The 26,963-nt window shown below is 41.5% G+C and overlaps 1 protein-coding gene across 3 annotated transcripts in view; it reads right to left on the bottom strand.

The window, feature by feature from the left end:
* SORCS3 (sortilin related VPS10 domain containing receptor 3) overlaps positions 1–26,963 on the bottom strand; it is a 267,619-nt gene that overhangs the window by 124,790 nt on the left and 115,866 nt on the right. For all 3 annotated transcript variants that reach the window (XM_021536263.4, XM_085582753.1, XM_085582752.1), the window contains one exon: positions 17,090–17,189. In XM_021536263.4, the coding sequence (XP_021391938.3) occupies positions 17,090–17,189 (100 nt within the window). The remainder of the gene's footprint in view (positions 1–17,089; positions 17,190–26,963) is intronic.

The raw sequence follows: 26,963 nt of genomic DNA, 5'->3' as shown, positions 1-26,963 counted from the left end.
TCTTTCTAATCTGATCAAAATATCAATTTCATTATGCCCCAAACAATAATGATTTCACAAGTATTTGAAGATCTTCTCTGTCACTTTTGACTTAGATCGCAAAGACATTTTATACCCTTGTTCACCTAAAGCATATTGCCTGTGCCAGAGAACTATAACATAGTTCAGTAAAAATCACTTGCTTATATGGAATGGAAAAAGGATGTAAGCCTGGCCGTTTAAGAAGACAATCCAGAGAGATCTTATATTTAAAATAAAGGATACTTCAGGAATAAAAATATTTTCCACTCATGTAATAGAGGACTACAAAGTTAATAATGCTGTATATTACAAGGTTACTGCTGAAGTTCTGTCCTCAAATAAGGAGTGCAAGACAGCTAACAGTGGCATGGACCTGAAGTGGCACACATACAAAACATCCTCTCTGCCCTTTCACACATGATCTTCAGCACTTCAGTGGATAATTCAAGAAATGGCCATATGAGACAAAAGTAGTATTTCCATCAGATGGTTGAAAAATCTGCCAAATTGTCCTTCTGGAGGTATAACAGAAGAAGAACAAGATCAGATAATAAAACCCCTAAGTTAGGAAATGTGGAAGAACCTAACAACAGTCGTATCTAGAGATGACATCACATAAATCATGCCCCATTCACCCAATTTGCACATGCAGTCTTCATTTTTCAAATGGGGAAATGAACACCAAACATCTCTGCTGTCATCCATCCTCCCAGGAAAGGCTGGTCCAACAGAGAGCAGGATGGAAAAAACAGGAGGCTCAATCAGAGTGAAAAATAAAATTCCACCACCAGCCACACAGCTCGGACTGGCACACATGTTTGTTACATGGCACACAGGAAAAGCAAAGTGACAGCCTCTGGGCTTTTTTTATTGTTTTCTACTTTTTCTCCTGGAAGCTATAGGGGGAGGGAACTTTTGGCCTGAAACTACCACTTCTCATTATGGGACCAGGATGAAGCATCTACCCCACTAGTGATTTAGATTAATCACTTTTCATTAAGAGACAATAAACAAACTCCAGTCAGAATGAGGATTTCTGCCAGCATCCTGTGTTGCCATTTATAATTGCCATAAGGAATAGCAAAGGAGCACCAGAGAGTTGTCAAATGTAATTTATAAGGGCTTAAGATCTAATCGTTTTCTAAAATATTAAATTAAATGGCAGCCTTTGTTTAAAAGGAAATTGCATTTGGTCTTTCTAAATTCTAGATTATTTATATACATGCATGTATAAAATGTTGCTTTTTTTTCTCTGGTTTAAGTGAAAAGGGGAAGGGCAGGACTGGTTATTGCCAAGGATAAATCCTTGAAAACATCCTTGAGATAAGTTAGTTTATGCTACATACCTTTTCTGACCTTCCAAATCCACTGACAATGAATGACAATCCCCAGACTAACCAAAATAGGCTGAAAATCAGACTAAACTTCAGATAGTTCCTTAGGAATGGATGCAGAGGAAGAGAGCTGGCTGGGACATGGTGCATGTCCTTTAAAGCAGGAGCTTTGGGGACAGTGAGGACACAGAAAGCTGTTCTGAATGAACTCCAGGTGGGCAGCACACCAGACACCAATGAGGCAGCACATGGAAAGATGATGGTATGGAGAGGTCACCTTGCAAGAACATTTACTACAATATATGGACTGAGATCTTCAGTACATTAGCAGGAAACATATCCAGCTCTGAACACTTCAAGGGGATTTACCCCAGGGAATAAATAGCACAAGCTGCAGCAGGAAGAACAAGGAGGGGAGATGTCATACGTGTGCCTGCCATAATGTATTTGGTACACAAACCCCAGCAGTTGTTGAGAGTTACTCAGATTTCTTGGAGAGCGTGTAAGACCCTTAAAGGAGCTCAAATGCAGAAGTAAGTAGGAAGTAAAGTGGCACCATATTGCAGCACAAATCCACTAAAAATTCATGCCCTCTGATGGGGCCAATATAATAAAAACTAGGGTAGGATTTGTAAATGAGAACCTGAGTTTCTGCTAGATCAAAATTCCAGTCACTGGGCTAGTGCACACACCTTCCATGGTATTACTTTCACATGGCTTATGTGCAGGTAGATGAGTTAAAATAGTGCCACGTTCCTCTTTTTCTGTGCCAGGGTAGCCAGGCACAAAGAGAGCTGTGATGTGGAACACTGAACTGTACAGTAATGAGGCTGCACACCTCTCACAGGCACAATGCTACAACATGCCCAGACAGGCATGGAAATTCAGGTAGCCTGAGCACAGAGACCACAATGGAATGTGATTTGTACGCAGCTGAATTAGTTAATAAACAACCACTGGACCAAAAAAAAAAACAAAACAACATGCCACATAAATGGCATTTTTATTAATATTAGCTTTCAATGAAGCCTTTTATTTTTCTCAACTAACATAAATTTTCACTGTAAATTACCAAAGCACATCTCCCTAAATCAGCACAGACCAGTTTTATAGGTGCAATAATCTGTAGCAATAGTACCACTGAGCTACATTAGCAAAGGAGCACCAGAGAGCTGTCAAATGAATAAAGACAGGTTCAGATAAATGCCTTTAGTTCTGAGAAATAGATAGGCAGCATTAAACCATTGTGTATTGCCTCCTGATTCTCCACTTTAGTGCACTTTTCATAAGCTGTTCTTTTCAGAGGTCCTAGTCACATTCACCTATGTAAAAGGCTATTCTAAAAAAAAAACTTAAAGCAGTTTAAAAATAAACAAAAACAACAGAACACCTACAAACCATGCAAGCCTCCACAGCTTCAAAAGAAACCAGTTCCTTAGTAAAGTATTAGACTTTACTCTGTAGCACCACGTTATCCTCTCCTACAACTGAAAAGGCAGTTTTCCCACAAAAATTGCTGCAAAGGCAGAAAGTTGAGGTTTCATGTTTACAGGTCCATGGGGATTTCCATATTGAATGTACTTGGCTTAAAAGTGAAAAGGCTTTTTTGGGTTTTTTCAGCCTCCTTCCACTAGGCTCTCAACTCAGAAACACTTTAGATCCTTCTTAAAGCCTGGCCACATCTACATCATCAATGACACAACAAATCAGATTTTATAAAAGAAAAATCTTTTTCTTTTCCAATTGGATTGAAAACATTTGATGGGTTGTACTGTCTCGTGTTTCCTTCCCACAAAGCTTCACAGTAGCTTTGAGTATAAAAAGCCAAAAAGTTTCAACAATTTATACTGAAATGTCAATGCAAGTGGAGGATTTTTGCTTTGTTTGGACTTTTGATGTCCTTTCCTCCTTTCAAAACTGAGAAATCAAAATCCAGTGACATTTAAAGGCTTAAAGATGCAGAAGTTGTTTTCTTCCTTCAAAACAGTCCATCACAAGGTAAATATGAACAGTTTGGAACTCTCTTATGCGAAAAGTAATTTTACACACCAAAGCAATTTGGATTACATGTTTGACCATCTGAAATTTCTCACTGGCAAATACTTGGTTATTCATTCCCCCCTCATTTTTTCTCCCTCCAGCACCATTACTTCAATTACTTGCCCTGCAAGCTAAAAGATGCCCTCAGAGATCTGATCACAACCCAAATCTCCTAGAACACAGCTACACAGCATATCTGAAGACCTACCCTGCCATTCCCATGGAGGACAGGTGCAACTCATTGCAAAGAAAATCTCATCCATTTTTGCCCTTCTTTTGTTACTATAAGCTATTTAAACTTTAAAAAGTTCATTTTAATTAAATCAGTCCAATTCCCTCTGAGACTAAAAAGTGCTGGTGCCACAAGTAACTACTTAACAGCAAAAGTAACACCCATATAAATCAGCTCAGCTAAAGAAGTCTTTGAATTATTTGCTCTAGTTTAGAAAGAGGGTTTCTAAAAGCCACAACTTAACTTTATACAAACTTCCACAGATGTTCAGAGATGGCTAAATACCTGCTCACTGCCCTATAGATATACTGATCTTACAATAATCAGGGGGAAATGAAAGCAAACTCTGTTTTCTAGTCACCAAATATATCAGCGAGGAAAAAAATGGGACATGTCACTGATAAAAATCTGCTCTAGAGAGAAATCCTATGTATTTGCATACAAGCAAAGAAATTCACTCCATCATTTAGGGATCAGCAGCTGTAACAAGAGGGACATCAGCTCTCTGGGAAACCAAAAAAGACATCCAAGAAGAGGGCAATAGCTTTTATATAATTACTTATTTTGTGTGCCAAAAGGAAAATGCTCATTGCAAACTTTTGTGTTACAGAGTAGCCCAGATTTGGGACTCCTTCCTCCTTCACACGGCTCAAAAACTTCCTTAATGTTAAGGATAACCTGTGGGCATCAATCAAGCAGTAAAGGGGCACTGAGCTTTCATAAGAGACAAATTGTCTGGACCTACCCCATTTCAGCTTCTTGTAACTTCACTTCTTATTGCCTGAAATTTAACATTAATGGCAGATCTAATTAATGAATATAGCACCAGATCACCAGCTCTCAGAACCATAGTGCTGTAATCTTAAAGGATGAAGTGCACTGCACTGACTTTATAAGGGTTTATGAAGCATGTGTTATAAAAGTACCTCAACCATAAGGCTTTTATACCTTGGCACTCACTTCAATACAATCCCATAAAACCCAAGCAATCTTTAAGTGTTAAAGGTGACTTTCACTACTGTATTTATTGTTGGATAATGAAAAATGACTCAGACACCCATAGAAACTCAGCAATGAAATAAGAGTTTCCTGAGACTTTTGAATTGGGTCTGCATTATATGGACCGTGACCAAAGAGCCCAATGGCTCTCTCCAGACATTTCAGACACTTCACACTAACCTCCCTCCAGAACTTTCTTCCCATCAGGAATTCTTTGCAATTACAAAACAAATTCTAGTCTGCAGAATGACTAGTCTTGCCACTGAACTTTTCAGACATCAACAGCTGTTTCTGTAAAGATTCAACTCCTCTGGAGGACCTGTTCGATAAACTCCTGCAGCTGTGCCAAAAACTGACATCTCTCTAATCCTCCAAACTGGTTTGAGAAGACAGCAGTCATAGGAAACCCATGTGTGGGTTCCCCATCTTTGCAGCACTGAGACAGAATGATCAGAGTACATGTTGTTCAGGTGATATACAGGTTCATTGTCTCTGCAGAATGTTTTGTCTTTCATAGAGGGAAAATAAAAGAAGAAAATCATTATCAGAAATAAAGTAATAAGCTGTAAAATGAAAAAAATCTTTAACAAAAAACAGCAGGGTTTTTGTAACAAAAGTGGGCATTTGTGGTCCTTGCCTTATCTGAGGAGATGCACATCATCCTACCACACTTGTTTACAGGCAATAATCCTGGTTAATCTTTTGTCGTCTTCTATTGTCTCTTATATGCAATTACACCCAGACTAAAATTACGATTAACTGTTCAGATTTGTACAAAATTGCAAGAGGCTTTTGGCACTTCAGCCATACCTGCCATAAATTGCAATACCAAAACAAAACACTTAAGAGAGTTCCAAGCTGGCACACTCCCTTCCCTATGGAGAGGGCACTCCATTTTAATCACCACCTCCAGCACCTGCGCAAGAGCGCAGATGCACCATGCAAGAAGCCCTGAGGATCAGGAGCAAATTAAGGTTAAATTACATATAAAGTAAGAGCTCTTCAAGGAAAACCACTCTACCATCTTCACTGGCAGGTGGGAAATGAAAATGTATCATGGCTGTAAGATTTAGACAAAACTCAGAGCTGGGAAAAGAACACATATACTCCAAGGCTGCCATCTGAACCTGCCCACAATGCCAAATCCCAGGCTGCATCTAATTTGCATGCACAGGAGTGAAATAAGCCATGATAACAGACCAAACAAAGCAGAACATCTTATCTTTGTTTTGCTGCTGAGCAGGTCAGAACAACATGTCTCCCCTCTTTCTCTCGCCTTTTTGGCACTGGACACATGTACTTTTCACTTTTAATTAGAAGGCACAGCAAGCATTTGCTTGTTAAATTTCAGGTGCCAGTGGGGATGGAAGCCATCCAAAAAGCATGTGCTTGACCTGGCAAAGAGTGACTGACTGGCAAGAGCCACATGCTTGGTTGCAAAACCTTTTCATTGTCACAGCAAGGCAGCCTTTATACAAGGTTACTCCAGCCCATTATATTCTTGTTACAGCTGTACATTCTCTAGCTCCCCACAGATCACTGGAGCACAGCCCTCTGCCACGGTATTCCCACCTGCCTGAGGCCACCTCAGTGCTGTCCAGCTAACCTGCCAAAGGCTTTTCTGTGTCACAGCATGTCCATGCAGAGTTCTGCTCCACAAACTGCCAAATGGGTTACATCCATCACCACTGGATTTGTACATCCAGTTTGACCAGCACTTCTACAAATGGGTCTGAACCAGAAGTAGACGAAACCTCCACTGGTGATCTTAGGCACCAACCAGTGCTTCCACACAAATACAAAGCTTCTGATCTATATTATTATATTGCTCCAGAGTCTGGTATTTCTGCATAGCATAGCTCTGCACTATGCCTTTTTATTCTTCTGGACTCTGCAAAGGAAATCCCCAGTTGTTACAATATCTGACACACTGTTTTGTGGTCACCAGCTTTTTCCTAGTGACAGGGAACAGCTGTAATCCCAAACTGTCTTCACAGAAAGAGAAAAGCAGCATTCACTGTTATAATTATATGTTATTTGAGTAAATGCATGGTTGTGCTATTCTCCATAGAACTACAAAGTAATTTTCACTATTATGGAACTTCCCATGTAAGCAGAAATAGTTACAGAAAATAATGTTATCAGTAAGGAGAGGCTATGTGCACCACAGCTGCTGGAACTGAGAACACCATTTATATAAAAACACTCCTCTGATTATAGGTCTCACTTGGGAGAACACTTTACATGTGGGTATGAGTTTACTCACAGTAGTTGCCCCATTACAGAAAACAAAAAAGATGTGCATGGATAGTTACTCATGGGGGTAAACTTTTGCAGCCTGTATTCAGCAATCTATTTCATTTGAGGACACTAGAGTGTTTCATGACTCTATAGAAAAATAAAAATCATGTTATGTATCTCCCTCGAGGCCATTAAATCGGAATACAATTTTAAATGCATCATTGCTTCTCCTTTGCTTACCCACTTTATTTTTCTGCTTTTTTAGTCAGATTGCAGAGTGAACATAGACAACAGTCAGCTTTATAACTGTTCACATCCAGATGCTTATAATCTATCTCAATTTACTTACCTGACATCTATTACTCATGTCCCTCACTCTTCCTAATATCCCCCCACTGGAGGAAGCTAAGATGATAGGATAAAGTCTAACCAATTCCTGAATTCAAGGCTGAGGCCCAAGTTACAAAACATGATGGCATTGCAGCACTCTGCATGGTAGCACTCAGCTCTGAGCTATCCACTGAGGCTGCAAGCTCTGCATGCTCACCTGGGTGCCAAAGATTCAGGTGCCAGACATGGGAACGGTCTGCACCTAGGTAGAGGATTCCCAACCAGCACCACACTGGCTTTGACATTTTACATTACATTTAATAATTAGCTCCCAATGAAGCAGTCCTTGCAGGTTTATGGCAATAGCCTTGTCTGAGCAGGGGAGTGGCTGCCCCAGTGACTGAACCACAGCTGCTACATCCTATTCCAACAGGGTCACCAGTACTTTACAGCCTGGGGAAAATCATGTGCTTTCCTTTCTGTCTCCCTTCCTGCACATATGTGGTCACTGCAGGGCTCTGAAGAACCAGTGCAGGAGGAAAGAGAATTGGAAGAGGGGTTATGAGTTTTATCTCCAACACAACCCTGACACTTTGGGTTTAGAATCAACTGGCAAACATTAGGAAATTACCAAGCTTACTCCATTTTCCCTGAGCACTGCATTCCTTGCATGCACTCCACTGCTCCTGAATCTCTGAGCACAGCTGCTTCAGGAGTTCTGTTGCTTTGTGCAGGCATTTTTAAGGATCGTGTTGGTCTGCCATGCAAAGGGTCCAGGGGAGAAAAAAGTTGTCAGATGAGCTTGTTTTGTCAGTGACAGAGAATTAAAATATTAGAGGGCTCACTGTAAACAGCAGAACCAATCTCTCCTCAGAGACAGAAGGACTGGTCTAAGAGTTGATTGCCTAGATTTATAAGAAAACAGCAGACTGAGTTTTCCCAAACTGCATCTGTGCATCACTTAGAAAACCCCTGTCATTACTTTTGGAGTCCAGCAACATCTGTCTGTATACAATGAAAAAAAGGCATTTTAGAACCGAGAGGGAAAAGGGCAGTGAGCTCCCACTAATGAACATGGAAGCCTCAAGCACTCCACAGCATGGGGAAATAACTCTCTAAGTTAGCTCCATGCTGAAGCCAAGCTCTATGCTGAAGAAAACTGATTTTAACACAGTCACAGAAGTGTTTCAAGGCTTCCCAGTGCTGCTTGAGATAAAATATTTTACACAGAATTGATAACACCAGAGCTGACATTACAGTTACACTGTAAGAGGCAGATGTGTGTATGCACCACAAACTGAGACTGTGGCCAGCACATGCCCTGCAGACTCTGCTAATCAAAATGAGAATTCACTCAGTAATGCTGAGTTTCTCTATTCTTCACTTTATAAAAAAATGAAATAAAAAAGATATTTTGCCACTTATTATTGGGTTTGGGGTTGGCAGGGGTTGATGGGAGGATTTTCCTCAAAGAGAAATAAATAATTCTTGGTGAACCTGCTCTTATCACTAAAGATCAAGGTCAGATCATTATATGGTCTTCAAAAGGACCCACCTGCCCCTTTTCTGAGAGCTGCTCTCCACCCATTCCATAATTTTTTCCTCCTTTTTAATGACAGGAAATAATGACTCACTATTATTGATTGATTATCCTGCTGTCTGTGAAGCACCATGCCCCTCCTCATTAATTCAAAACTACCTTATTTTTCATACTCCATAAATTAATATATTAGTGGAGCTGCAGCAGTAAATGAGATGGTCATGTTTCAGAGTGTGGTAAGGAGAATGGAGAAAGGAAAAAAAGTCTCATAAAATTGCCCTAGACCAGGAACTGCAGCTGTGTTCACCCTGCTGACAGGTTAATACAGGCAGCCCTGTACAAGGTGCTGCCTCCTGACAGAGACTCCCCTCCCTCTAACCAAGGCAAGGCACTCTGAAAGCTCACACAGGTCCACTCTGCCCACTTCATAAAAGCAATGCTCATGCTAGGAGACAAAACTGCAGCTTTATTTTAGTTGGTATTTATTTTAGTAACTCCCAATCTGTCCTTAACATCTACTGTCTAAACTGGAGCAAACTGCAGTTTTACCCCATTTCTTGTCTTTATGACCTTCTAACATCTCTAAGTCACCATAAGGCTTCAACTAGAGAAATACAAGGTGAAGCAGGCAGAGAGTGCAACAGGAGAGAGGGAGTGAATTTTAGGAAGCCAGACAAAGCAGCCCTGTCACAGACTTGCACCAGTATCCCCAAGCTTATCACTCTTACATGGTAACTGCCCTTTTACTCCAAAAATTGTTTGCAATTTGGAATATAGAGGTACAAAGGCACAAAATACAAATGCATAATGGTACAAAGGCAACCCTAATTCAAGTTTTGTGATACATGAACTTCTCCTTCACAAGCACTGAAAGGATGGCCTTCATTGTAAATGGCAGTTTCTATTTATATCTATTTTCTAACCCTCTTCCCTTCAGCCCCATTAAATAATGCCATATGGGAGTATTTTGTTAATTATCTCAATTGCGTTTATTTTTAGAAACAGCTGATGAGGAGTGTGTGTGGTTCAGTAGGTCTGGGTTTTTTTTTTTCTTTTTGTCTTTAAATATATCTGCTTCTTCAGAGCACTAACTGAAAAAAAGCACCAGGAATCCCCAGTTTTCACATTCATTAATTCCAAGAGACAGCCTTCCCTAGAGAGCAACAATCATGTTGCCTCTGTTTAAGAAAATGGAAACTTTTCACTGGGGGTCTCTCATAATTTTGAGTTCCAATTCTGTGTTGTCTGTACTGGAAAATGGCCATCTCCCAGACCAGAGATGTTGCACAATCTCTGTTTTTCTCTATGATTTATGTGAAGCCAGAAATGCTAAAGTTAAAAGCTGCAAGCAAACAGACTTTGTTCTTTCTTTAGGGACAGGATCCTACAGGTGAGGTCAGGTTCCATGGGGCATCTGCCATGCCAGGCCCCACAGTCTCCTGACTGCAGGAGGGCAGAAAACTATCACAGGAGCATCTTGACTATAGTCACAAGGAGGCACAACCTCCAAATACATTAGTAATAATATTTAAAAAAAAAAAAACACACACAAAAGACACAAGAAAAAAAAAACCAAACAATTACTAAAACACCATCTTGGACATACTTAAAAATATTTAAGAGTATTTATGCCTTTATATCTCAATGTTTTCCTGGCATTGATCTTGAACCATGTTCAAAACACTAATAAACCAAGTCATCCAGCATCAGGAAACTGTATATCTTAGGTAGGAAAGGTCAGAGAAACCTACTCTGAAAATGGCTGAACTTACTGAACCACTCTGACTTTGCTGAATTCCAAATAGAAAACAGAAAACCCTTCAGAACAAGAAAGTCCACTTCTTGAAGCACTACAAAATGTCTGTAATTCAGGATTTCTTTCACACAGTTGTAGGTCACAGTTCCACAAACATTTACAAAAATGGTCTCTTTTCTCAGATACCAAATTCAAGCTGAATTAATTGGACAAGTAGAGAGAATCCCATGTACAACAGCTCACAAGACTGCATCTTGCAGATAAAACACATCATGTCACACATCCTCTCACTCTTCCATAGATGTTGTGGGGGACCTTGAGGAAATCATCTTTGCAACACCAGTAAGCAAAGACAAACATTACTTCTTCATTCACATTTTATTTCTCTATTTAAATTTGCAGTTCTGGAGACAGAGTGTATTTATGAGTGAAGTGTATTTATGAGATGGATACACTGAGACGTTACCCCCATTGCAGCCACATTTGCACAATCCACTGGTACAACCAGAGCAAGCAAACCTGAGCTCAGCTAAGCCAGGCACAGTTTCACAGCTTTCCTATCTGCCCACATCAACCCTGGACTGGGTGACATGGATTTTGGAGCTCTGAGAAACACAGGAACATCATATACACCCCAACAGGTCCAGAGAAGGGGTGCAGACAGGGAATTTTACAGCAGCATTTGCAGGTCAGGTAATTTAGTCCCTGTAAATGGCAGCTGCAAAACCAAGGGCTATTTAGTGACTATATTCCATTAGGCTGAAGGGAAAGATTAGGGATAAGACAGAAGGGAAAGCTTGTTCCATCACTCCTGCCCTGTGGCTCCAACTCAGCCCCACTGCCTTTCAGCTATAAATACACTTGAGATCACATCACTGAGCACATCACCAGTGTTCAGCAAAGCCCCTTGATCACAGTGTCAGCACAATGAGGAAAAAAGGTCCAAGGAAACCTTCCATCTTCCTAAAGCCCAAATGGCTTTAGGATATTCCAGAGCTCAGTTTCTCACCAATAGCTTGGGATGCAGTCTAAGGAAAAAGCAGCAGATGATTAATGGGAGCTGTGGCTAAGCATAGCAGCTCAGCTCAGGCTGGGCTAGCAAGCCTCAGGTACGTGCTGGAATCTCTGCCTCATCAACCTATCACACATTTGAGGAGTAAGGAGAAAACAAAATGCTATAGAATTCCCTTTGGGAGCATGTGAACTAAGAAATGAAAGCAAAACCAAAATAAGTTTGAATCATAGTTCTGCCCTGAGGCTCCAGTCACAGCTGATGAATTCCCCTTGGAGATACAGAAGGCCAGGACAAGTTTTGCTCTCAGTTACTCTCCAAGTGAGCAAGAGAATGAACAGCAACACAATATTGCTCTCTGCCAGCTCATAAACAGTTGCTGCACTTCTCTCCCAAGAAACTTCTCAGACACAAACAAATCTAATTAGATTTATCTTTCAGAAATTCTTACTCTCTAAATACCTCTGAACATTTCTTCTGATGGACCAAGTTCAGAGGCATGGTGAGGTATGAGAGGTGTAGCATGACTTTGGTTTTTTACAGCTTCAGTGATTTGTACTGCCTCTCCATTTTGATTCTGTGACAACTAAGAAACTACTCTGAAAAACCATTTTCCCAAAGCTCTTTAACTGAGCACCATAACTATTTCTGCTTTATTCTGTTTGCAACTGCTGTTCAAATAGCTTAGCTGGGAGGTCTACCTTTAAATAAAACCTCAAATGCTTCAATTCTGATATAAGAAAATAAATGGGGGGAGTCCTCATTTGATTCACTGCACCTGGGTGATGCTTCTGTTCAGACAGTCAGCATAAAAGGCTACAGACCTTTTAATTCTTCAAGTCATCACCTGCAACAATGATTGTAATAACTCAGGGGAAAAACTAAAAACAACTGGAGCCAACTGAATTGCAAAGCAAGGTATTTCTAAGACATCAGAACTGTCACCTCAGATCTTAAACACAATCAGGGCCTCCAGTTTATCCACATCTTATCTGAGCAATACTCTATACAGGAAAATGGGGTTGGTTTGTCAGAGTTGTTATTCTCTTCCTTTTTCCTCTCTTTCTTTTGCGTTCTTTTTAACTCCATCATCTCCACCTCCACCGTATTCCCAAGGGTAGAGATAAAAGTTTCTTAGTGAGAACTGGGTTTTCAACTAAACAACATCTTCACCAAGAAAAAGCACTCTTTACAGAGTATTTCACAGGAAAAAGTAATACCTAAAATCTACGGTTCAAGAATTCCTTGAGATTCCAAGTGGCACCTCTGTGCCTGAAAGGAGCAGTGCTTCAGATATGTGGGACTTCAATTCCCATCTTCATTCTGCACCCCTTTGGAAGGGCTTTACATCCCTCTGTGAGGCATCAATTGTAAAATGAGCCCTGTTATTGACAACCAAGAATAAAGCAAATGTTCTCACAATAGGGAATCTTACCCAGCAGACCAACTCATGCTAGAAAATACGGAATCACAGCACTTAATCTCCAAGCAGTGACATTTTGAAGTGCAGCCAGTTAAGCAAAGAATCACAAGCTTAACTTTTTGTGGAAATTATTCCATTTCCTAACAGAATTTTTTCAGCAACCATAAAGAAAGAAGAGAATTGGGATAAAAAGAAACTGGGAATTTAAAGTCAAGAGAAATGTTCCCATTAAAATAGAAGAGATTTTTCCCTTAGTGTTTTGGAAGAAATAAACACTTTTAATTCCCAGACCACTGTGAAAATCTGCATCTAGTAAAATGTAACTAACGCCCAAAACACAGCTTTAAATTAAAGGTCAGCAGGGAACTGAGATCTCTGCCCAGCAGGGAGTAAGCAGCTTTTTGTCATATCCCCAAAAACAGCCAACGGGCTACAGGGCAGAAAAGCCAAAGCTAAGCATTTTGTTAATTTCAGCTTTTCAGAACACTCAAACATCTGCTGTTAAATCCCATTCATCCTTAAGGAAGGGGTGCTGCTAAACAAATATGACAATTTCCCCAGTCGGAAGTTTACCACAAGTTGCCTGCTTGTTGCAACCTGTCTGGCAACTGGACGAAGCAGATGCTGCACGCGTGGCCTTTCCCTCGGGCCAGCACCCTGCGCTGAAGGGGAAGATGTGCCCTGGAATACTCTGCCTACCGGAGCATCTTCATGGCTTTGGAAGTGTCAAACTGCAGGCACTTGGCTTCTCACCAGAGCCCGAAACAGAGCTCAAAAAATCCATTCCCCAGGACTTCAGAGCTGTCTGAAGATCAGCTAGAGTTTCCCAGCAGTAAGGGGAGCTCAGGGCAGGTTTTCCTGATGCAAACACAAGTGCTGGCGAGAGGAGAAACAGCCCAGCCACCCGCAGGAGAGCAGATCCAAGTCTGGCAGTCTGAACCCCAGCAGCAGAGGCTTTCCATACACTTGCAAAGCCTTGTGAAACCCTGAACTTGTTGGTTCCTAGGGGAAGGGAGCTGGCAGTGTGACAGCTCCTCGGGAAGATGAAGCAGTCCTGGCTCACAGCAGGGAATGTTTTGGCTACCGTGCAGCCAGAGCCTGCAGATCCACAGTGGGCTGCAGAACGTGTGGCTGTTCCCCTGTGGGAACCCAAGGTGGTCTCACATCACCAAGCTGGCCCTGACATGAGGAATGATACCTCTCATGTATCACAGCTGGGAAAAAATTCCCAGCAGCTTCCTTTGGTATCTGCATGCTGTTATATTGATTTAATATAGCTGCAAATGTCATATTACACAAGGGCAAAGTGCATTTTCACAGTACCTTCTCTGATTTCTAGGAAACGGACACACCCCATCTCAGCTCCAAGAGCAGCCATCAGCAGGCTGGGGGGCACCTGGAGCAGGCAGGAGCTCTGGGACCCAGATCTGCACCACAGCCAAAGCCAATTCAGCTCAGATTTTGCTCTGTGCCTTGGTTAACTCTGTGCATGAGGAGGGTGGGGTGGATATCACCCAGCAGCAACATGTAAAAAGCCAGAAACAGCTATAGACTAAAACTGACCTCCAAGAAATAAAGCACAGGTTGCCAAAAAATTAAAATACTCCCACCAATGTTAAAAAAAAAAAAATCAGAAACAAAAGGCTTTTCTTTTAGAAGAAGAAAGCAAGATGCCAGCTTTTAAATTCCCGTACCTCATAATTGACTCCAGGGTTATGCCACAATTCAGGTAAATTATGTTTATATAACTAGCATTTGGCTGAACACAATTCCTATTTAACAGCTGAAAATAGGCATTTTGGGTCTTCAAAGAAATCTGACAGGTAATTCCCACTGTAGTTCTGCAGGGTAGCTGAGAAGTAATTATCCTTCTCACTAGTAAATCAATTAGGAATGAATGTATGGAAAGCTTTTCTCCTCCTCCAAGTAAGCGCTAATCCTCTAAGCACTAATGAGTAGACAGGGCCAGCAGCAATGTGCAAACCCATCAGAAATGGACACCAGGCTCCAGTCAGTGCCTGGGAGGGAGTGCCAGGAGAAAACACCTTGCCTGGAGAGGTGGCTCATGTGTGACACAGAGCTGGTCCCTCCCTCCCCACTCACTGCTCAAGCAAAGATCTGCAGCTCACAGGAGACCCCTGCATCATGTCCCACAGGCAGCACTTCCACAAGGGACCTGGGCTTTTTCTGCTGGGAGCCACCCATTGCTCTTTGATTCAGTATTGGCAGCTGTCCTCAGGAGCTCAGCCAAATCATTCTGCTTGCTCCCCATGCCACAGGAATAATATTCACCCAGAGAGACTGGGAGAAGACTACAACCCTAGTGCATTTTTTGCAGTGCATAACTTCAAGAATCTGTAAGAGGAGTGAGTGGACAATAAACCCAGACCTGAATTTGACAAATTTCAGATGTTCTGGTCCAGTGACACCTTGTTCAGACATTTCTCAAGTGCTACACAAATGTCTGGAATTGCTTTGATGGTTAACAAAGCAAAGTTCAGACAGACCAGCTGTTTAAGCATGCACAGTAACAATGCTCATATACTTAGCAGAGGTAGAAAGAATGGAAGCAAGTTGTCCCCGCAGCAACCAGCACTGAAGCTGGCTTCCTGTCAGCTTTCCTTACAGCTTGTCTCTACATTTCATAAGATTTTTCAGAAGGGATAAGGGCACAGATATGTCCAAAAACCATTTCCTTGAGACAGAAAACCAAAAATTTCTTTTAAATTTTTAATCTCAAATAAATAAACAGCAGGTAAAGATAGGCCTATATGCCACTATATGATGAAATGTAGGTGGTTTTAATTAAAAAAAAAAAAATACTGCTAATCTGTCAAGCTCAGTAGCCTGAGAAATTGCTAGTAGATAATAATATATCCTTGTACTCTGATTTGTGAGGGAGTCTTTACACCAATGACGTAGGATTTGTAACTGAGCATATTGCCTGTGGTTTTGGGTGGGCAGAGTTGCTTTGGAAACAGAATGAAGAAAAATTAACTCTTCAGTGCCCCCCATATTAGATATAGGATGGGTGTGAAGGCCATATTAGTGAAGGAAAATTCACTACAGAACATCTTAACCTGTTTTGCTCAGAGAGGGGGCAATGGGGGAGGTCAAGGTAGTTGTCACAATAATTCAGCTCCTGCATCAGGAAAAATATAAGCCAAACTCTGGCCACTGCATTCTTCCTCTTCTCTGTGCATCCAAACACACTTAGTAACCAGAGCTACATCTGCCTGATGGTTGCATACACTGGAATAAACATCAGTCCCAAAACATCTGTAGACTAACCAGGGATAGCAAGCACAACAGCCATAATAAGAAGAGTACAAGTAGCAAGTTATTAGTTTGAAATTCTTTTGATGGAGACAAGATATGGCCAGTTTGGAAGTGTTCAAGCCAAATATGTTGCACTGGGCCTCTACAGTGGCCAGGCACAACTTCACTGTCAGCAATTATCTTCATGCTGCAGCCCTCCCACACTGATTTCTGTGGGTAGTTGAAAGCATCTTTGTCCCACTAGCTCCCCTGAATCAACACAGGCAATAATTTTAAAGTAAAAAGGCCCTGAGTAGCAGTTCCTGGGCTGTGCTTGTTTGAGCCAGCTGCAGCCCTAATTGCATCACATGAGAAGAATGAGCAGGGGGCTGGAAAGCTGTGACCTCATCTTTTCTCCTACACAGCCAAATCAAATTGTAGGTCTTCCACCCACTCTCACAGGCATATTCTGCTTTCAGCCCCCTTACATGATGCAACCAACGAAAATGTCATTTACATCTTTACCTCCAAATGTGGGGGAAAAGAGTCAAATGCAGAAATAAATGCCTTTTACTCAGTATTTCTAATAATAAGGAGATGTGTAATAGCCAAAGCCAGCGTAAGCAAGAAACCCAGAAATATTTGAGTGAGTTCTTTAAAGTTGCAACAGTCAGAAGCAAATAAAAGCAACCTTTTTACTTCTCTAGAAAATTCACAAGGGAATTATGTCCTTCATCACCATCACAAGTAAAGGAGGGTCAGTTCTATGGGATTCCACAGACTTGCACCACAGCAAATTCAAGCTCTTGTGAGTTGCCAACAGATTTCACTTTAGGATCATAATTCCTCTCAGAATGCTGTCACTTTGTTTCTATAGCTACCAGTGCAATGGCTCTCCCTTACCTTCCTCTTGTTAGTGGGACTGACATATAGGTAGCTCAGCACAGTCTTCAGGCCTACTTTGTCATTTAGCTTTTCATAGGTAGTGCCATAGTCTGTTGACCTGGAGAACAGAGGAGACAAAAAGAGTTTATGTGATTATTAGCGCTTAGGGGATGGAAATGACTGTGTGAACAGATGCTCCAAGTTACAGTTTGAGCATTATTATGCTTAAAACACAAGATTTTATGTTTCATTAAGGGTGGCCAGCAGAAAAGAGAAGAAAACTTGGGTCCTTAGGGGCAGTGTCTGTCTCTGCATTCATTAATCATGCACATCTGGGTAGGTCTGGTGTTCCCATGCAGGTGGATTTTGGGGGTAGGCTCTGCCCTCATGTGCCAGTGTGGCATTGCACATTGTATCTACACTTAAGAGGACTCTGATATCAGCAGCACCCTTAGTACAAATTCTCTTTTCAGACAAAGTCAACATAAGAATCCAAATTAAACCCAACAATAACAGTTTTATTTAGGTAGGTTGATTTTTGACTTAAAGATAGGGATCCAAATGCGGCTCAGAATTGTAACAGCTGAACTCATGTCTAGATAAAAATGTGCCTAAACTGGCATCCTGAGTCCTCAGTCACCCCCATCCTACTTTGTGCCAGGCATTTATTTTTTCTGAGTAACAGAGACAGATTCAGGCCCCTACACCAGCAAATCCCACCCAGAGGAGCAGATGATCTGGGGGTGGTATTACCCATCGTGACTGGGGAAAAGGGCTGCTTCGTCACAGAGGGTTTTCTGTAGTGTCCTCCTCCTCATTTGTGGGCATGTTTGACACCTCACTGCCCTGCTTGCTTCTCTACTGTTTTCATACTTTGTTTTCCTAACAAACAAGATTTTTTTCCTACCAGAACAACCCAACAGCTACAGGATCCCACACCTGAAGAGTGCTCAGCACCAGCTGACTTTAGGAGGGAAGGGTGTCAGACCCTGCCAGAAAAGCACCCCCACCCCAGTGGGGAGAGCCTGGCTCCCAACCCAGCTCAGCTTCTGTCACAGGGACAGAGCAAACACAACCCTCAGCAGATGAACAAGGAAAGGTCCTCATAAAAAGCATACTTGGACATATCTACAACTTCATTAGGATGCGAATCCATGGCCCCTGTGCTCCTCTCTAATCATGCTTTTTACTGGACAGATGATCAGAGAACATGCAGCAATTCTGTGCCTTTCCCAGTGCTGAGCTCCAGTAATTTAGTTTCATCAGTTCAACAAACATCTAAAATTTGCAGCTTTATGGTTCTGCTTGAGAGCAATCCTCTGCTCCTTTTCTGTGAAATGGCCCAAGCCACTTCTGGCACCACAATGAGCAGTGGCTGGAGAAACAGAGCAATGCCAGAGTCTGCACCCAGCTCTGCTGCTTTCCTTGCTGCTTGTGGAGTCCGGAGTGACACCAAGGTGACACAAGGGTGACCAGGACCAGCCAGCTGGTTTCAGGCTTCCAAGTAGTTGGAATCATGAAGTCAAAAGCTTGCTTTGTTACTGATGTGGCTCCAACACATTTCCTTCAGTGCATTTTTAAGGACAATTACTAAATACTTTGTAAAGTCCTTCTTTCCTTAAATGTCTTGAACCAGACCTTCTCCTTTGAACAGTCACCCAGTCAAGGTGCTTCAAGTCTCAAACAACTTCTTTGTGTTTAACTTTCATACAAAAATAGAGCTAATACTAGCTCCATATGCACTTACCACTCCTGTGTACTAATGCATAGTAGCATCACCCGCTGGCTTTCACATAGGCACCCCAAAGAATATGACAACAATGTACTGTATTTTCATTGAATTTTCCCACCCAAAGTATCTGAAGCTCTTGTCTCACTAGGTATCAATATCAAACAAACAAACAAATAAATAATAGCAGCCTTCCCTCTCCAGCCAATCTCGAAACTGAAGCAGCTTTATTAATGACGCTGAATAATCCAGGACAATTAATTGCAGTACACAAGACCTCCTATAAATGCAAATTCACCAGGTCAGGAATCCTCAGGTAACAGCAAGCTCTAAGCAGAGGATAACAGACAGAGGGCAAGCAGAGGTACTTCCTTGATCCTGCCCTTCCAACAGCACTGCAGCTATGAACAAGCCACTTTTGTGACTACACATGTACCAGCCACTAGGCAGTGAAAGAGATCACTGGTTTCAATCAGCCTTAAAAGAGAATACAAATAACAGTTTAATATTCTGACAGAGCTACTTTGCGTTTGTTCTCTGAGTAATTTTAAGATCTCCCAAAATGCTTTCACACTTCTAAAGATGCAGGCTGGGTGCCCTAATGACTCTTTCTCATTAAACCATTTTCACTCATTGCATTTGCCCTTTCAAAGAATAGCTGGAAAGGAAGTAGGATCATTATTTCGTTAGCTTCTCTGAGGCTTTCTTTATTATCCTGACAGTCGCCACTGGCTTCAGAGAAACATCTCAAAGGATATCACAATAATATACTGTATTTCCATGGCACTTTTTCTGGCCAGAAAATCTAAAGCTTTTGTCTTGTGCTAATACATTCAAACTAACAAAGTCTCAAAAGCCATACTGGGAAGTACTATCTCTATTCTAGAGATGAAGAAACTGAAAGCTTGCATTGGTAATGGTTCAATTTTTCAAAAGCAGGCATCTACAGTTAGTAATTTCAGCTTCTGCAATCATATAGTCTGGGGCTCAATTCTACCACCAAATTGCCTAATTAGAAAACAAGTATTAAAAAATAATAAAAAAAAGAGTTGGCTGCTAATTTTACTTACCCAAGCCTGAACATTTAAAAGAGATGTGACCCACAGGTAGAACAGAAAAGTTTTTAATCAGCTTTTAATCTTAACTTGAACCCTTCTCCTTTACTCATTTCTTCTAATTCCAAATTAACTAGCCATACATCCTTATAGTTGTTTGACACTACAAGCAGACTGGATACCATATTCTCTCCACTCCTCTCGTCACAATATGATCCCCCATCCAAGAACATTTCTAAAGGAGTGGAGGGGAAGAAACGTTGTAGTTATATCAAAATGACAAAAGACTCAGTGATATAAAATGCAGTTTCCATAAGTCATACTCAAAAAGCCTGCCTTAAATTTGTTTAGGCCTTTAATGGCAAACTGATCCTGCCTACCTGGCTCTCCTCTGGGTTGCTCCACTGAAGTCATGCCTGGAATCTCATCATCTTGGAATGTTGTTACTGTCTCAGCTGATATTTGTACATTGCTTCTAACCACACACACGTGTATATGTGAAAGTGTTTTTAACAATGTTTTCATAAAATGCTCTTCAATGCTCTGCTGGTAGCACAGAAACTCTTTCAATACTGGACTAGCAATGCTACAGTGACTGTTCTCCTGCACTGGGCACTGCTGCGGCCACGCCTCGAGTGCTGTGTCCAGTTCTGGGCCTCTCACTCGAGAAAGTCATGGAGGTGCTGGAGTGAGTCCAGAGAAGGGCAGTGGAGCTGGGAAGGGTCTGGAACACAAGCTGAGGGAGCTGGGGTTATTCAGCCTGGAGAAAAGGAGAATCAGGGTGACCTCTACAACTACCTGAAAAAGGAGGGTGTAGTGAACTGGGAGTCAGCCTCTTCTCCCAAGTGACAGGACAAGAGGACATGGCCTCATGCTGTGTCATGGGACATTCAGGCTGGACATCAGGAGGAATTTCTTCACAGAAAGGCTGATTATACATTGGAACAGACTACCTAGGGGGATGTTGGAGTCAGCATCCCTGGAGGTGCTCCAAAAGCGACTGGACACGGCTCTCTGTGTCAGGGTGTACTTGGCAAGGTGGTGTTGGGTCGTAGGTTGGACTCGATGATCTCAAAGGCCTGTTCCAATCTAAGTGATTCAGTGATGTGGAATGGACCCTTGTCAGATATAACAATCCTGTATAAACTCAGTCCTTGTGTTTAGTCCCACGTTTCTGTAATAATATGGGTTTGGCCCTGTTTCTGATGATGACCTTGCAGGTCTAGGCTGCATCAGACTTTTGCTCCTCACCAAATTCTGTATATTCCATTTGGAAAAGCAAGGTTTGTAAAGCGTATAATTGGGCTACTGCAAATTCTCCCATAATTATATTCTGTTTTAAACAGTGCAGGGGAAAAACCATCTGCTTGATTCCATTGCCCTCCTGTGACAGGTTATGATGTGTTTAAACCACCACTGCAACCTCCCCCAGTCTGGCAGAGCAAGGTGCAAGGGATACACCCAGGAAAAGAAGCTTCTCTGTAAAAACCTGGTCATAAGTCAGAGCACCACAAGTTAACAAAATCCATCTTGTTCCTCTGAATCTGAACCTGAGCTTCTCTGTGAATCCAACAAACTGGCCTGAGCCAGCAGACTTCATATTGTGGTAAGACTTGCTCAGTCACAGAAATATGAAGTAAAGGTGTGGAGAGGCAGAAACAATGCCATGTGAATGGCTTTTGGAGTTCTCCTCCTCTGTGACACTGTCCATGCCAGGGCTCTGTTATACAGGGAAAGGCAGGTTTGTTTGTTTGAAGTCTCAGCTATTCAGCTATGGATATAGGCTATAAAATATGTATCAGTCTCTCAGAAGAAAAAGAGCTGCAAATGCTGATACTGAATGACTGGGATGAAAAAGTCAACCTCTTCCACCAGCCCTCCTGTCAGAGGGTTTCTCCTCTGTGCTGTGATTTTCTCTCTCTTTGTGGAGAATCTGCCATCATTTAGATTTTAGATTTTCAGGCATTTTCTAAGATTTTTCTAAAGCTGATGCATTCATCTCCAGCCCAGAGTCCCACTACACATACCTGCAGCCCCACACTGAAAATTGTGTGGAGGCACAGCTCTGCTTCCATGAGCAGAAGTATATCCCAACTCTCTGTGCACTTCAGAGAGCAACAGGAATGTGCCAGATGAATATTTGCTTCACTTCTGATGCTGTAGTGAACACTCACTGTCTGCCTGCAGCATGCTTGTCTCTCCATACCCCCCAAACAACCTCTTGCTTTTACTCATTGGCCAATTTTCTCCCAGTTTGGCAGAAAAACAAAAACCCAAGATGAACAAAGTTTCTACAAGTTTCATAAAAATCAAGAGCCAGCAAAAGGAGAGCAATTATGAGAGCTCTGAGAAGAGCTGCAGCATAAAAATAAATCCCATGAAACATGAGAGGAGACACATCTCTCTGGACATCCAGCTGCAGGAAAACATTCAAACACAGCTCATATATTAATAGACTGCAAAGAACTCAACTGCACAACACAGGAACTCAGGCAGCCAGTTTTCCATCACTTGTGAACCATGTCTTCTTCTTTCCCTTCCTCTTCCTCCCCTCCCTGAGATAAAGGCCCTTCTGAAGCTGTGACATACAGAGAAAAAGACCCTTCTGAGTCAGTCCAGCGAGGCAGTGCCCAGAAAGATCCACTATTACCACTGCAAGGCTCTCTGGTTGACCTGGTCTCACACACAGAGACTTTTGCTGACAAAATAAAATAAAAATCAAAACAAAACAACAGCAAACAACAAAACCACAAACAAACAAAACACCCCACAAATAAAAAAGCCTAAACAAAACAAAAAACAACAGACAAAAAAAAAAACTGGAAAAATAAACAAACCAAAAACATTTAACTAGATTATGGCAAAGGACATTTTAACCCCACAGCCAGGACACCACAGGTACAGTTATCTTATAGCATCAAAAATTATATCAGTGGAGGTAACAAAATCTAATTCTTAGTCCTTCCCTGTCTGGAGCTGACATAAGTCTGGATGTGGACATTTTACAACAGAAGTATCCAGAATATCCACAGAAGCCCTGTGGAGTTAAATCTACTCACTAACCAAGGAAGTTCCAATGTGTGCAGTCTGAATCAGGCAGTTAAAAGAGCAAATAATTTGCTGAGAGCTTGTCTTTATCCAACCATGAGTTTAGTGACTGCAATAAATGTAAAATCAGAAAATTTTACAATTGCAAGCAGAAAGAACTGCTTCCCTTTGTCTCCATCCTACTAAAGGAAACTAAAGACCACAATGAAAATCTGGGAAAGTGAAGAGAAATCAAGCAAGCACGTGGTGCTGCTTCCTGCTGTAATGTCCCAGCCTACAGCAATATCACAGACTTCCTAAATTGAAGATGATATCTTTGCATGCAAGAGCTGTCAGTGGGCTTTTAGTTCCATAAATCTGTCTAATCCCCCAGGGAAGTTTCTGGCAACTTCTCCATCACATGGTAGTAAACACCACAGCTCTGTGCTGCATGGAGAGAGGCTCCCTTTGTTTTAACTGCTAACACTTAACAAGTACAAAACCATGGAGCCCCATGCTGCCATTTGTGATTTCAATGATGGTTGTCATATTCTGCACAGATTTTTTATTTCCCAGTCTCCAGACACCCTGTTTATTCTGCCACTCCTTGCACAAGCTATTCATGATCATTCTGTGACTAGCTTTACTAGTCCAATTACATCTTTTGTCATGGATGCCTCAGGGACTGATCTTTAACAGGAAGATCTTCCTGTATTAAAAACCCAACTATCCAAGTATATCAGCACTGACCCAGAGTATTTAACACAGTCTAAATAAAACCATCATAAACAAGGTTTTACATTCTCAATGCTTCTGGAACCATGACCCATCAGTTCTAGTGGACTTTCAGTTCCATGAAGTTTGAAAAGTATCTAAAACCAGAGATCCCACTGCGGAAAAAGGAGTTCAAGCAGATCATAGTTGTGGTAATGTCTCTTGAAAAAAATCCTTTTTTTAACTTTTAGTTTGCATGTCATCTAAACAGCAGAATATCCACCTCATTTACTATTATGATCTCAACACCCTCCCTCCACCCCCTTTCTTTTTTGATTAATGGTGATTCCCATCACCAAACATCCCAAAGACTTGAAGATGACCTTTGTTGATAAATTTCCATCTACAACATAGAGTGAAGACTGGCAAGGAAAATGAGTTGCCATGATGCAGTAGGCATTGTGATTCACAGTTCAAAATGAAGGTGAGAAGAGATAACTAGGAACACTGGGTTCCTCTTTTGTTTTTCTCCTTTTTTTCAGATTATTCTCTTTATTTTTTTTTTTTTACAGGAACTATATCCTCTTTTGTTTATTCCATATGAGCCTTTGGGAGGACACTGGATGTCTCTGAGGTTTAACAAAAGGATACAGAATATTCCACCTCTGGATTTATGGCCAATAAAACACAGGAGCTGCAAACACCAGTCACATTTCTACTGGCTGATTGCTCATCAGCATTGTGATCATCATCACACAGGGCAGGAGGGCTGTTCACACCAGTCATGTCCTGGTGGAGATGATTCACAGATGGGCATGAACAGTCTATGGAGATGCAGTTTTTGTGTATTAACCCTACAGGGATGGTGGGGACTAACTTGAAAGCCATGTATTTGCATGGTGCATGCACCTGTCCTGTAGGAAGTGATGCTTTAGGTATCCCCAGCAATCACTGACCACCCAGATCATGATACAGAGTGCCTAAATAACATTCACCATCAGAAAACAGGGTGTCCTTCCCCAGTCCCTGCTCTTCTCTACACCCTTACCTTCAGTTGCACTGTTTCAGTAGAAAAGCAGGACTAGTTTCAGATCCAAAATATTCTGCAGAACCACTTGAAGAAGCAAGATCCTCTTTTGAGACACAAAGAGGGAGGGCAAAGGGATTGCAGGAAATGGGTAGAACTGCAGAAAAAGCAAGGGATGCTTGGCAAAGCAGAACTAGGAGCACCAGAGTGGCATTCCCTGCTCTCGGACATTTAGAGGCATGATACATCAGCCACTTTTGGACACAGATTTGCCTAAAGGCAGCTCTGAAGCTGTCTCAATATTTTGCTTCTACCAAAGAATGGCAAACTCTGCTCTGAAGCAGAAATAAACCCAGCTAAACTGATGGATTCTAAACGTGATGGTAGGCTAGAGCCTGTACTGCCAAAGCCTGTAGGCAAAGAATCCTTTCAGAGAAGCTGGGAATGTGATCAGAGCAAGCAGGCTGCAGGTGTAGTGGTTACTCAGCTTTGTTTTACACTCTGCTGCTAAATAGCCCACATTAAGCAGGCACAAAAGCAACAAAGGTTGGTGCCTCCTACTGTGAAACTGAAATAACTCTACTCCATTTGTAAGATTCCATCTTCTCTGTACCATGGCCATTTATTTAATCTTAAATTTAGCCACCTACGAACTAGGTAGCTCTAGTTCACAAGCCTGTCCATTTTTTTTTTTTTTTTTTTTTTTGTACCTATAGACAAAAACTGTAAACTAAGAGGATGCTTTATTCTTCCTAAAATAGATGTGGATATATTGCCCTCTTAAGGTGCCTTCCACCCTGCAGTGTAAAAGAGACCAGAGCAACACAACTAGCACAAAGCAAAATGTATCTCACCACAAATGGGTTAGAAAATTGCGTGCACTGAGCTGGCAGTACAGATGACAGGGAAGGACCTCAGCCATCCTAAGATCACAAGTTCATGATTTATTATAATGTTCTAGTGCTCTACATTTTAAATGTTATTATTCTGGATCTGCATGAGAATAACTGCCAGAAGCAGGTGCTAAATGGTATCAGGACTCCACTGTGACTTACACAATTTATCGCATTACAAAATGAAGAGAGCAGAGATAAGCAGAGAAGTATGATATGGATTTCCCAACAGTTGCTGGCAGCATAAAGAATATAAACAGAGACCTGATAAAATGTGAAATGGCTTCTCCTCAAAAGCTGGGATAAGCCCTTCCCTTCATTGATGCTGGTCCCCTTACACATGAACTGGCAATCCTTCTGTGGCCAGGACAGCTGATGCCTGCTGGTAGAAATGGTACCTCACAGAACCTCATCAGATGAGATGCAGACACAACCCTGCAGGCACAACCCAAGACAGAGTTCAGCCACCTTGAATCAGGGGCAGCCTGGAGCTTAGAGAGGGCCTCTACTTTTCCTGCTCTTTCATTACTGTAAAGTCTGTGTAAAAACATTACTACTTTAAAACTCTGAAGAACTACACTTCATCCTTACTCATTTTCCATTTGTACTGTCTAAAAGATCTGACATATTTATCATGTTCTTGATTCTGATGTACTCTAATTTTCCAGAGAGGTGTTTTATGCATCCCTGATAAGGCAGCATATTGATTTGATTCCAAGCACTAGACTGACTCAGCAAAGATGGCCTTATCAACACATATTCAAGAAATTTGGTCTAGAGGACACTTTAATAGCCTCAAAGATAAAAGACAGCTTTGATGACAAAGCCTCATTAATTAATCAGATATTAATTAGACAATTAATTAGAAACAAGGCCCTTCCCAGGCTCTTTTCTACTTTTATTAATATAGCTAAAAATGCTTCTCTAACGTTTCTCTGAAGTAGCTAATCATTTTAATTTGCATTATTTTATAGCAAAAGGAAGTGCTTTGAATGTAGGATTTTGTGAAGCAGTTCTAGAAGTTCCATTTAACATCTACACTATTCTGTGCATATTTAAACTGGAGCTTCTCTCTTAAATGTGTCCTGAACAAAATGTCAAGGGGAGACTATGCAACTGCCCCGTCTCTCAACTCTATATTTATGTGGTAGATGTGGATGACAAAGAATTCCTTCCAACCACCCAGAATAAGCACACTCTGGGTTATACAAACTACCCTGAGAGAAGCTCACCATACCCTTCTAAAAGAGGGGGATGAGTGACTCAAATCTCAGTTTCTCCTTTGGGGATGCACACATGTGTCAATTCATGCCCCCTGGGAAGATGATTTACCCAAAACTTGCTTCTGACACTGTCTGCCTGTTTTGGCATCAGTGGTAGGCAGTACTGTGGGGACATTTAGATGAACCTGAGTCATCTCTAAAATAACACAAGGCATGTTAATTTT

Source organism: Lonchura striata, chromosome 6, assembly GCF_050655825.1.
Source record: "Lonchura striata isolate lonStrDom1 chromosome 6, ASM5065582v1, whole genome shotgun sequence".
Lineage (NCBI taxonomy): Eukaryota > Metazoa > Chordata > Aves > Passeriformes > Estrildidae > Lonchura > Lonchura striata.
Note: the sequence above shows the minus strand (reverse complement) of the source record. Positions and strands in the feature narration are given on the sequence as shown.